Source organism: Oncorhynchus keta, chromosome 29 (genome assembly GCF_023373465.1).
Source record: "Oncorhynchus keta strain PuntledgeMale-10-30-2019 chromosome 29, Oket_V2, whole genome shotgun sequence".
NCBI lineage: Eukaryota > Metazoa > Chordata > Actinopteri > Salmoniformes > Salmonidae > Oncorhynchus > Oncorhynchus keta.
Genome location: NC_068449.1, coordinates 9,630,011 through 9,642,966, shown reverse-complemented (window position 1 = coordinate 9,642,966; position 12,956 = coordinate 9,630,011). Strand labels below are relative to the sequence as shown.

General features: G+C 42.4%; 1 protein-coding gene across 1 annotated transcript; it reads left to right on the top strand.

Annotated features, from left to right (window-relative positions):
- The first annotated feature begins 276 nt into the window (after window positions 1–276).
- Window positions 277–10,890, top strand: LOC118362290 (tonsoku-like protein). Its single transcript, XM_035742508.2, has 7 exons — window positions 277–295; window positions 979–1,079; window positions 1,187–1,417; window positions 3,512–3,715; window positions 5,375–5,448; window positions 6,474–6,595; window positions 6,679–10,890. Exons 1-7 carry the CDS (start codon window positions 277–279, stop codon window positions 6,933–6,935), a joined length of 1,008 nt encoding a protein of 335 aa, XP_035598401.2. The 3' UTR covers window positions 6,936–10,890.
- The last annotated feature ends 2,066 nt before the right edge of the window (window positions 10,891–12,956 follow it).

The window sequence follows — 12,956 nt, the reverse complement described above, 5'->3', positions numbered from 1 at the left end:
CATCAGACCACATGACCGTCTCCCATTCCTCCTCTGGATCATCCAGATGGTCATTGGCAAACTTCAGATGGGCCTGGACATGCGCTGGCTTGAGCAGGGGGACCTTGCGTGCCCTGCAGGATTTTAATCCATGACGGCGTAGTGTGTTACTAATGGTTTTCTTTGAGACTGTGGTCCCAGCTCTCTTCAGGTCATTGACCAGGTCCTGCCGTGTAGTTCTGGGCTGATCCCTCACCTTCCTCATGATCATTGATGCCCCACGAGGGGAGATCTTGTATGGAGCCCCAGACCGAGGGTGATTGACCGTCATCTTGAACTTCTTCCATTTTCCAATAATTGCGCAAACAATTGTTGCCTTCTCACCAAGCTGCTTGCCTATTGTCCTGTAGCTCATCCCAGCCTTGTGCAGGTCTACAATTTAACCCTGATGTCCTTACACAGCTCTCTGGTATTGGCCATTGTGGAGAGTTTGGCGTCTGTTTGATTGAGTGTGTGGACAGGTGTCTGTTATACAGGTAATGAGTTCAAACAGGTGCAGTTAATACAGGTAATGAGTGGAGAACAGGAGGGATTCTTAAAGAAAAATTAACATGTCTGTGAGAGCCGGAATTCTTACTGGTTGGTAGGTGATCAAATACTTGTGTCATGCAATAAAATGAAAATGAATTACTTAAAAATCATACAATGTGATTTTCTGGATTTTTGTTTTAGACTCCGTCTCTCACAGTTGAAGTGTATCTATGATAAAAATTACAGACCTCTACATGCTTTGTAAGTAGGAAAACCTGCAAAATCGGCAGTGTATCAAATACTTGTTCTCCCCACTGTAGGTTAGTGTATTTGTGTCTTCTTGCATGTATGTGTGAAAGAGAGTGAATGTTTAAAGTGAAATGTCAGCCAGATGAGGGCCCTTTTGGCCTTGCTTGAGTTTCAACTCTGGCTTCTCTAATAAGGGTGTGTGTGTTTGTGTGTGAGCAGGCAGCCCAGCATTACTACCAGGCCTCCTGCCTCGCATTTCACTGCAGAAAGAGGGCGCTGTGACCGTGGCAGCTTGCACTGTGCCCGGTCCGCACACAGGAGTAGCTAGTGCTCGATGGAACAAGGACAAACCCTCCCCTTACCCGGACGACGCTGGGCCAATTGTGCGCCACCCCATGGGTCTCCTGGTCACGGCCGGCTGTGACAGAGCCTTTACACAAACCCAAAATCTCGAGTGGCACAGCTATCACTGCGATGCCCTAGACCACTGCGCCACTCAGGAGGCCCCCTTGGGGCAACTTCTACCTTAAGTGAAACTGGTGATGGTAATTATGATGGGGGTGATGATGTTCACTGCAGGTCCTGGCTGAGGTGTGTTCGTGGGACCTCGCCCCTGTTCCTGAGCAATACAAGAAGGTCTGTCACAGCCTGGCAGTGGGTGAGTATGTGGACACACACATACCTACTGACCACAGCTGCTCCCGCCCTGCTATATTTCCTGCCACAGAGATGTCTAAACAACACATTGATCACAGAGTTTTGGATCAAAATTATTTTTAGGAACTATTTCTGGCTTAAGAAGGCGGCGAATGCCTTGGAAGGGAATCCTCAAACTGTTTCCAGGTTACTTAATATAGGTAATGTGTATTTACTTAGTGAGTTTGTATAAACTTGTCATTTTTCCAGTAGTTGGTATTATTTGTTGGTGAAATACTCTCTTGAAAGCAAAGCTATGAAAGTCAGGCCTTTGTGTTTTTGCGTCCCTGAATGTTGTTTCAGAAGCATCTGCACCCACCAATACAAACTCTATGAGAAACACAGACATACAGTGCCTTCAGAAAGTATTCATACCCCTTGACTTATTCCACATGTTGTTTTGTTTCAGCCTGAATTCAAAATCGATTAAAGATATACAAAATCTGATCCGTCTACACACAGTGCCCCGTAATGACAAAGTGAAGACGTGTTTTTAGAGATTTTTGCTAATTTATTGAAAATGCAATACCAAAATATTTAATTTACAAAAGTATTCACAACCCTAAGTCAATACATCACCTTTGGCGGCGATTATGTCTATGAGTCTTTCTGGGTAATTCTCCAAGAACACACCTGGATTGTGCAATATTTGCCCATTATTCTTTTTAAAAAGTATTGCCATAGATTTTCAAGCAGATTTAAGTCAAAACTGTAACTCAGCCACTCAAGAACATTTACTGTCTCTTGTTAAGCAACTCCATTTGACCTTTTGTATTAGGTTATTGAAAGGTCAATTTATCTCCCAGTGTCTGGTGGAAAGCAGACTGAACCAGGTTTTCCTCTAGGATTTTGCCTGTGCCTAGCTCCATTCCATTTCTGTTTTTATCCTGAAAACTGTTACAAGCATACCCCAAAAATAATGCAGCCAACACTGTGCTTGAAAATATGGTGAGTGGCACTCAGTAATGTGTTGTATTTGAATTGCCCAGTAATGTGTTGTATTTGTATTCAGGACAAAAACTTAATTGCTTTGCCACATTTTTTTACAATATTACTTCAGTGCATTTAGGATGCATGATTCCTTCTTTTCACTCTGTAAATTAGTCTTGTGGAGTAACTACAATGTTGTTGATCCATCCTCAGTTTTTTCCTATCATAGCCATTAAACTCTGCAACTGTTTCAAAGTCACCATTGGCCTCATGATGAAGTCCCTGAGCGGTTTCCTTCCTCTCTGGGAACTGAGTTAGGAAGGACAACCTGTGTCTTTGTAGTGACTGGTTGCATTGATACACCATCCAAAGCGGAATTAATAACTTCACCATGCTCAAAAGGATATTCAATGTCTGCTTTTTGAATGTTTACCCATCTACAAATAGGTGCCCTTCTTTGCGAGGCACTAGAAAACATCCCTTTTCTTTGTGGTTGAATTTGTGTTTGAAATTCACTGCTTGACTGAGGGACCTTACGTATAATTGTATGTGTGGGGTACAGAGAGGAGGTTGTCATTCAAAAATCATGTTAAACACTATTATTTCACACAGAGTTAGTCCATGCAACTTATTATGTGACTTGTTAAGCACATTTTTACTGGACTAACTTATTTAGGCCATAGCAAAGGGATTAAATACTCATTGACTCAAGACATTTCAGATATTCATTTTTACATTATGGGGTATTGTGTGTAGGCCAGTGATCAAAAAATACAAATGTAATACATTTTAAATATTTTAAACTATTTTTTAAATGTGGATAAATTCAAGGGTGTGAATACTTTCTGAAGGCACTGTATGATACTGACTTGTAAGTCTCTGTGCTATATCCCTATATGGCCTTGTAGGGGCCATACATTCAGTGGAACCGCTGATTCAGTACCCTCTGTTCAGTGATTGTAACAGCACCGCCCCGCTTTCTGCAGTAGCTTGACAGGCAGCGGTGAGTGTGCAGGACAGGCCAGGCTAGGTGTTTGTAGTTGTAAAATGGTCTAACTCTGACATTTGAGGCCGTCTTTTATACAAAATCTTGTCTCTCCACTCTCCCCCGCCCATGCCCTCGTAGTGTCTGGAGGAGTTGGACTCGAGTGTGAACCTGTTGGGTGATGGACCCTGTTCGGCCTGCTGTCAGCCTGCCCCCTACTGGGCAGCCTCTCCCTGCCGGCCTGCAACCTCACAGCCTGCTACCAGTAGCCATACAGCCTCATACTGGCCAGCGCCTTTGCAGATAAACAGCAACACTGCATCGTACTGGCCAGTACCCTGGCAGGTAAACAGGCTCATTGATAACCTTTTTAAACTGATATTCAAATATTATTAGCATTAGATCATTTATATAAATGGTGAAAAGCACAGGAGCCCGAATGGAACCTTGGGGGACACCTGTTTTCAACTCCACATGGATACATTGCTATCTGTTTATGAGGTGGTTCTTTGAGCTGGTCCTGAAGACTCTGCCTCTCCAATGTCTCACTCAACTCGATGTCTGGCATCCGCTGTGGAACCGTTGACCACCCTCCTTCAAAACATCTCAAACACACACACACAAATGCACACACCAACACACACACACACAAATTCAAATAAAGTTATTTTATTGTGTACTTTCACATTAATTAAGCATTGTTTGTCTAAAGAAACTATCACATGATCTACAGTAAGTATTTACTTAGTAGAGGAAATTTGTCCAGGAAGGTACACGATAAAGACTGCAAATCTAAGAAATGGATCAGTAAATTATGAGGAGCTTTTAATAGAATTTGTTGAAACAATTGGTTGCGTTTCTGGTCTGAGGCAGGCGCCTTGCAAGTTGAGAAAACATTTCACAGTTTGAAAAGGAAGTTTGTCATCCACTTATCTGCTGCACAACTTTGCCTTTGGTAGTCAAGCTAAGAAACGTGTTGATATGGTAATTAGGATACAATGGTTGTATCTTAATTGTATATTTGACTTAATGGGGAGCTATGGCAAGATGATATTTAGAGGAGCAAATGTAGTTGTCACACCCTGATCTGTTTCACCTGTCTTTGTGATTGTCCCCATTATCCCCTGTGTATTTTATACCTGTGTTCTCTGTTTGTCTGTTGCCAGTTCGTCTTGTTTGTCAAGTCTCATGTCTCATGTCCTGCTTTTCCCAGTCTCTTTTTCTCGCCCTCCTGGTTTTGACCCTTGCCTGTCCTGACTCTGAGCCCTCCTGCCTGACCACTCCACTTGACCCTGCCTGCCGTCCTGTACGTTTGCCCCACCTCTGGATTATTGACCTCTGCCTACCCTGACCCTGAGCCTGCCTGCCTGCCGTCCAGTACCTTTGCCCCACCTCTGGATTATTGACCTCTGCCTACCCTGACCCTGAGCCTGCCTGCCTGCCGTCCAGTACCTTTGCCCCACCTCTGGATTATTGACCTCTGCCTACCCTGACCCTGAGCCTGCCTGCCTGCCGTCCTGTACCTTTGCCCCACCTCTGGATTATTGACCTCTGCCTACCCTGACCCTGAGCCTGCCTGCCTGCCGTCCAGTACCTTTGCCCCACCTCTGGATTATTGACCTCTGCCTACCCTGACCCTGAGCCTGCCTGCCTGCCGTCCAGTGCCTTTGCCCCTCCTCTGGTTTACTGACCCCTGCCTGCCTTTGACCTGTCTATTGCCTGCCCCTGTTGGATTATTAAACCATTGTTCATTCGCCATTGTCTGCATCTGGGTCTTACCTTCATACTTGATAGTAGTGATGGCTCCTCTGTAAGTAAGATTCATGTCAACTAGTAATGTTTAAACTGAGAACTCAACACTGACATATTGGCTGATAGTACTATGTCTAACTGCCTGGTTAAGGGCATACCATGAGATCTGGGATTTGATTTGGTCCCTTGCTGAAAATGGAAAAGGAGTCACAGAGAACATGGTTCTCGTTGGTTCCTTTGTGTGTTCCACAGGATGACTGCTCCCTGACCCACCTGAATCTGGCGGGAAATGGACTGATGGACAGCAGCATTTCCACCCTCGCCAGGTGTGTGTGGTTTCTCTCAACGTACACTACTGTTCAAAAGTTTGGGGTCACTTAGAAAAGTCCTTGTTTTTTAAAGAAAAGCAAATTTTTGGTCCATTAAAATAACATCAAATTGATCAGAAATACAGTGTAAATGACTGTTGTAGCTGGAAACGGGCTGATAAAAAAAAATGGAATATATATACATAGTTGAACAGAGGCCCATTATCAGCAACCATCACTGTGATCCAATGGCATGTTGTGTTAGCTAATCCAAGTTTAACATTTTAAAAGGCTAATTGATCATTAGAAAACCCTCTTGCAATTAGGTTAGCAATTCTGAAAACTGTTGTCTGATTAAAGAAGGAATAAAATTGGCCTTCTTTAGACTAGTTGAGTACCTGGAGCATCAGCATTTGTGGGTTCGATTACAGGCTCAAAATGGCCAGAAACAAAGAACTTTGTTCTGAAACTCGTCAGTCTATTCTTGTTCTGAGAAATGAAGACTATTCCATGCGTGAAATTGCCAAGAAACTGAATATCTCGTACAACACTTTGTACTGCTCCCTTCACAGAACATTGCAAACTGGCTCTAACCAGAATAGAAAGAAGAGTGGGAGGCCCCAGTGAACAACTGAGCAAGAGAACAAGTACATTTGTGTCTAGTTTGAGAAACAGACGCCTCACAAGTCCTCAACTGGCAGCTTCATTAAATAGTACCCGCAAAACACCAGTCTCAATGTCAACAATGAATAGGCGACTCCGGGATGTTGGCCTTCTAGGCAGAGTTCCTCTGTCCAGTGTCTGTGTTCTTTTGCCCATCTTAATCTTCTATTTTCATTGGCCAGTCTGAGATATGGCTTTTTCTTTGCAACTCTGCCTAGAAGGCCAATGTCCCGGAGTCGCCTCTTTACTGTTGACTTTGTATTTAGCTAGTTGAGCTGCCTGGGTTTTTTCCAAGTGTCTGCCCTGTACATTACCTCTAGTTCATGTGACCTGACTGTCCAGTACTGAGATCTGTATGTTCTGTGTGTCCTGTTGTCCAGGTGTCTGCCTCTCTGTCCCTCCATGGTGTCTGTGGACCTGGCATGGAACCCAGCGGTGACCTCAGCGGGACTCCACAGCATCCTCTCCAACCGGCGACCTTTGACCTATCTCAACCTCCAAGGTACAGTAGGCCTCTGTTGGTTCTCAGTCTGATTCTGTCTCTTTCTTAGTCCTAATTTGTTACCTCTCTCTCTCTTTATTTAGGTTGTCAGGTAGCCGGACCCTGGAGCAGCTCTAGTTTGGACGACTTGTCAGACCAGGTCCAGGACCTGTGGCTGTGCTCAACAAACTGGACTGCAAGGCGCTGCAGCAGATCTGGGGCCAGAGGAGGCCCAGGGCCTGCTTCCTCTCCAGGGATGCCAAGTGCCTGCTCACTACTGCCCCTTCACTGTGAGGAAGACTCCTTGAGTTTTCACACCTTTAAAGACTGGTGTCGCTTCGATTCCAATGTGTACACTTGAGATTATTTACACTCCTTGGTCCTCATATTTGAGGCATCATTTGGTGACACAGGCTGCAGAGGGATCTCGGCACCAATATTTTGAATGCATTATGTAGGTATAATTATTACAGGGTGTGTGTGGGAACTCTTTCAAGACTGTTGGAAAAGTTTTCCTCAAGAAGCTGGTTGAGAGAATGTCAAGAGTGAAAAGCTGTCATCAAGGCAAAGGGTAGCTAGCTACCTTGAAGAACTTATTCTACAATGTAGAATTTTTTTTTTTTTAAATAAGAAAAACCATTGAATGAGTAGGTTTGTCCAAACTTTTGACTGGTACTGTACATGTAAATTCTGAGTCTGTATTTGTATTTTGTCTAAGTTTTGTGAGTATTCAATGGAAAACACAAATATTAAGTGAACATAATCATCATTATTTAACTCTATTTGCCATGGTGCTTTTTTTCCATGCAACCCCACAACAGTTGCTGACTGACTGAAGAAATGGTCAAGCTGAGAAATGATTAAATTGCTTCATTCTGTCAAGTTCCCCCTAGTCTCTTCCCACAGCCACTGTATCTCTGACACAACACTGGAGCGTCATGAGTCTTGCAAATGAAACCGTTTTCACACCCAACTTGGTGTGAGTTTCTAAAGACACACAGCTTCACACTGTGGTTTCATTCCTTTTTAGTTAACCCACTGACTGGCCTTCTTCTCACTGTTTAATGTTTCTACAGAGGAGGGTTTTGGGTGAGCGTCAAGATACTGTTGGAAAGTGCCTAGTCACACATCAGTGTTGTTACCTCAGTGTATCACTATATCACTCAGAGATTGGGCCAAAGCCATTATGGTTAGGATAACAAATTTCATCACCTGTTATTGTAATTTCCAATTTCTAAAAAGCAATTACTAAATGGTTTCTGTTAGTTCAACTTGTGGATGGTGCTACTGCCACCTTGATAACTATTTAAGCATACCCATGTGTGTAAAGGGCTGCTAACCACTCTTATGGTTGGGACATTTTTGAAAACATGCACAAACCTTTTCACAGTTTGAAAGATGTAGTATGCATGCATACTGATACTTTCTAGAAAGTGCAGCAAGTACATATTAGTGGTCACAGTGTCTTCCCACAGCTGCTGTGTCTTACCTATTTGAGGGAAACCAGACTATGACATGCATGTGGTTATGCTCTAGTCTAGCTAGAATCCTCTCAGAAGCAGATATATCAAAATTACACTATATAAACCTCTGTTTTTTTTTATTTGAGTCTCCCAAAAATTGCAACCCTTCCCATTTGGCTTTACAGCATTTTATTTAACCAGTAGACCTGTATTTTTTTTAGGAACTCAGTCGTGACTTATTGTTGAGAGTTATTCAAGTAGAATACACAAGGTGTATCTTTTGATGACAGGCTGCAGAGGGATCTCAGGCATTTCTATTATGTTATATTAATATTATGCATTATGTAGATACAGTGGGGCAAAAAAAGTATTTAGTCAGCCACCAATTGTGCAAGTTCTCCCACTTAAAAATATGAGAGAGGCCTGTAATTTTCATCATAGGTACACTTCAACTATGACAGACAAAATGAGAAAAAAAATCCAGAAAATCACATTGTATGATTTTTATTGAATTTATTTGCAAATTATGGTGGAAAATAAGTATTTGGTCAATAACAAAAGTTTATCTCAATACTTTGTTATATACCCTTTGTTGGCAATGACAGAGGTCAAACATTTTCTGTAGGTCTTCACAAGGTTTTCACACACTGTTGCTGGTATCTTGCCCCATTCCTCCATGCAGATCTCCTCTAGAGCAGTGATGTTTTGGGGCTGTTGCTGGGCAACAAGGACTTTCAACTCCCTCCAAAGATTTTCTATGGGGTTGAGATCTGGAGACTGGCTAGGCCACTCCAGGACCTAGAAATGCTTCTTACGAAGCCACTCCTTCGTTGCCCGGGTGGTGTGTTTGGGATCATTGTCATGCTGAAAGGCCCAGCCACGTTTCATCTTCAATGCCCTTGCTGATGGAAGGAGGTTTTCACTCAAAATCTCACGATACATGGCCCCATTCATTCGTTCCTTTACACGGATCAGTCGTCCTGGTCCCTTTGCAGAAAAACAGCCCCAAAGCATGATGTTTCCACCCCCATAATTCACAGTAGGTATGGTGTTCTTTGGATGCAACTCAGCATTCTTTGTCCTCCAAACACGACGAGTTGAGTTTTTACCAAAACGTTCTAATGTGGTTTCATCTGACCATATGACATTCTCCCAATCTTCTTCTGGATCATCCAAATGCTCTCTAGCAAACTTCAGACGGGCCTGGACATGTACTGGCTTAAGCAGGGGGGCACGTCTGGCACTGCAAGATTTGAGTCCCTGGCGGCGTAGTGTGTTACTGATGGTAGGCTTTGTTACTTTGGTCCCAGCTCTCTGCAGGTCATTCACTAGGCCCCCCCCCGTGTGGTTCTGGGATTTTTGCTCACCGTTCTTATGATCATTTTGACCCCACGGGGTGAGATCTTGCGTGGAGCCCCAGATTGAGGGAGATTATCAGTGGTCTTGTACGTCGTCCATTTCCTAATAATTGCTCCCACAGTTGATTTCTTCAAACCAAGCTACTTACCTATTGCAGATTCAATCTTCCCAGCCTGGTGCAGGTCTACAATTTTGTTTCTGGTGTCCTTTGACAGCTCTTTGGTCTTGGCCATAGTGGAGTTTGGAGTGTGACTGTTTGAGGTTGTGGACAGGTGTCTTTTATACTGATAACAAGTTCAAACAGGTGCCATTAATACAGGTAACGAGTGAAGGACAGAGGAGCCTCTTAAAGAAGAAGTTACAGGTCTGTGAGAGCCAGAAATCTTGCTTGTTTGTAGGTGACCAAATACTTATTTTCCACCATAATTTGCAAATAAATTCATTAAAAATCCTACAATGTGTTTTTCTGGACTTCTTTTCTCATTTTGTCTGTCATAGTTGAAGAGTACCTATGATGAAAATTACAGGCCTCTCTCATCTTTTTAAGTGGGAGAACTTGCACAATTGGTGGCTGACTAAATACTTTTTTGCCCCACTGTAAGCACTGAAGTCAACGTCCATTGCTTCACTCGCATGTCATCTCTAGTTGGCAGTTTTTGCTCGTTTTTTAATACTAGTTGTTCCTGCCGACGCCCAGCACCTGGATCTAAATGCACTGCTGTGCACAGGGTTTCTCTTTCTTTTTTTGTCTCCAACTCTCCCTTGGTATGGTTGTCATCTCTGTCTATGATGTAGTCCCCCCACGTGTCGTCCTACTCTTTCAGATACCCCCAACCTTGAAGATTAAAGGATTGAGCAAAGGCTAGCCAAAAAACAAACAAACAATCTAATTAGCGTTTGACATTTTTTTCACATACAGTTAATGTTACATCAGCTAATTCCATTAGACCTATTTAGTTACATTACATTAGGCTTATTTAGTTACACTTCATTAGGTCTATTTAGTTACCAAGTATATGCCTTACATTTTACCTCAAAAAAGACTGGGCACATATTGACCTGCACAAACCAGCAGAAGACTAATACTGATTATGGGAGAACTGGACCTCAGTCACAAGATACTGAATGTTTTAGGCCAGCGTTGTTGCAAAATACATGTTATGCATATACTACTAACACCCTTCAAATCATTAGTAGTTACCACAACCCTTTCTCGGTAGCAGTTACCGCTACTAATGTTATGTACTACAGTGTTACTTGCGGTTACATTTATATATATATTTATATTTATATTCTGATAGCACTGAATATACCATTTGTCAGTTGAGGGCTGGATTCAATCCGTATCGCGGAAGTATTGAGGAAGATCCATGTTAAAATGTGAAGGTAATTTCTGATTGAGCTGACATATGCATAGTTTATTGATAAATGCAGTCTCCGCGGACGCGGGAACATTGCCTTTAAATTTCAATCGAGCTATAACTTGAATCTTCCACAATACGAATTGATCTCTATTTCACAGGTTGATTTTTCCAATGTAAAGTGTCCAAAAGGAGACACCAAGACTCTTTTTCTCGACTGCATTCCAGGGAGATAGTATACATAAATAGCAAGGGTTTTATTGTGAAACTAAGGAGACCGTTTTGAATAAGTTTCAGTATTTAATTCAATGAAAATTGCAGTAGCAATGCAAGTGACTTTAAAGACTGCCATTCCATCCAGACAGTTGTGTAGTAAAGCTAAGCTATGACAGCGTGTTCATCTGAAGAAAAAAAACCAGACAGAACATGTATGCTCAGACCTGTGCCCAGGGCAGTCATGGGTAAATGGTATCTCATTTGCATAGCTTAAATATTTTACAGGTATTCCCTGCATCCACATCACTGGCAAGTGCATCAATCAGTTGTTCTTTGTATCTATTGACCAGTTTGTTGCAGACACCTTTCAGCTTCCACAAGCTGCGACAAATAGAGTCCAGTATAGCAGTGATGTTATCCTGCAAGCAAAAATATAGAGCTATATCACAAACAGAATGCGTTAGTTTGTGTCACAAATTGGTGACACAAATTAACTTGCTTACATAACATTGTGAGAATTGCAGAGAAATACAGTTGAAGTCGGAAGATTACATACACCTTAGCCTACATTTGAACTCAGTTTTTCATAATTCCTGACATTTAATCCTAGTTAATTGCCTGTCTTAGGTCAGGTAGGATCAACACTTTATTTTAAGAATGTGAAATGTCAGAATAATAGTAGAGAGAATTATTTATTTCAGCTTTTATTTCTTTGGTCACATTCCCAGTGGGTCAGAAGTTTACATACACTCAATTAGTATTTGGTAGAATTGCCTATAAATTGTTTAACTTAGGTCAAACATTTCGGGTAGCCTTCCACAAGCTACCCACAATAAGTTGGGTGAATTTTGGCCCATTTCTCCTGACACAGCTGGTGTAACTGAGTCAGGTTTGTAGGCCTCCTTGCTCGCACACGCTTTTTCAGTTCTGCCCACACATGCTTTTTCAGTTCTGCCCACACATTTTCTATAGGATGGAGGTCAGGGCTTTGTGATGGCCACTCCAATACCTTGACTTTGTTGTCCTTAAGCCATTTTGCCACAACTCAGGACTTATGCTTGGGGTTATTGTTCATTTGGAAGACCAATTTGTGACCAAGCTTTAACTTCCTGACTGAGGTCTTGAGATGTTGCTTCAATATATACACATCATTTTCCATCCTCATTATGTCATCTATTTTGTGAAGTACACCAGTCCCTCCTGAAGCAAAGCACCCCTACAACATGTTGCTGCCACCCCCGTGCTTCACGGTTGGGATGGTATTCTTCGGCATGCAAGTCTCCCCCTTTTTCCTCCAAACATAACAATGGTCATTATGGCCAAACAGTTATATTTTTGTTTCATCAGAGAGAGGACATTTCTCCAAAAAGTACAATCGTTGTCCCCATGTGCAGTTGCAAACCGTAGTCTGGCTTTTTTTATGGCAGTTTTGGAGCAGTGGCTTCTTCCTTGCTGAGCGGCATTTCAGGTTATGTCAATATAGGCCTTGTTTTACTGTGGCTATAAATACTTTTGTACCCGTTTCCTCTAGCATCTTCACAAGGTCCTTTGCTGTTGTTCTGGGATTAATTTGCACTTTTTGCACCAAAGTACGTTTATCTCTAGGAGACAGAATGCATCTCCTTCCTGAGCGGTACGATGGCTGCATGGTCCCATGGTGTTTATACTTGCATACTATTGTTTGTACAGATGAACGTTGTACCTTCAGGCGTTTGGAAATTGCTCCCAAGGATAAACCAGACTTGTCGAGGTCTACAATATTTTTCTGAGGTCTTGGCTGATTTCCCCATGATGTCAAACAAAGAGACTCTGAGTTTTAAAGTAGGCCTTGAAATACATCCACAGGTACACCTTCAATTGACTCAAATTATGTCAATTAGCCTATTAGAAGCTTCTAAAGCCATGACATCATTTTCCAGACTTTTCCAAGCTGTTACATGGCACAGTTAACTTAGTGTATGTACATTTCTGACCCACTGAAAT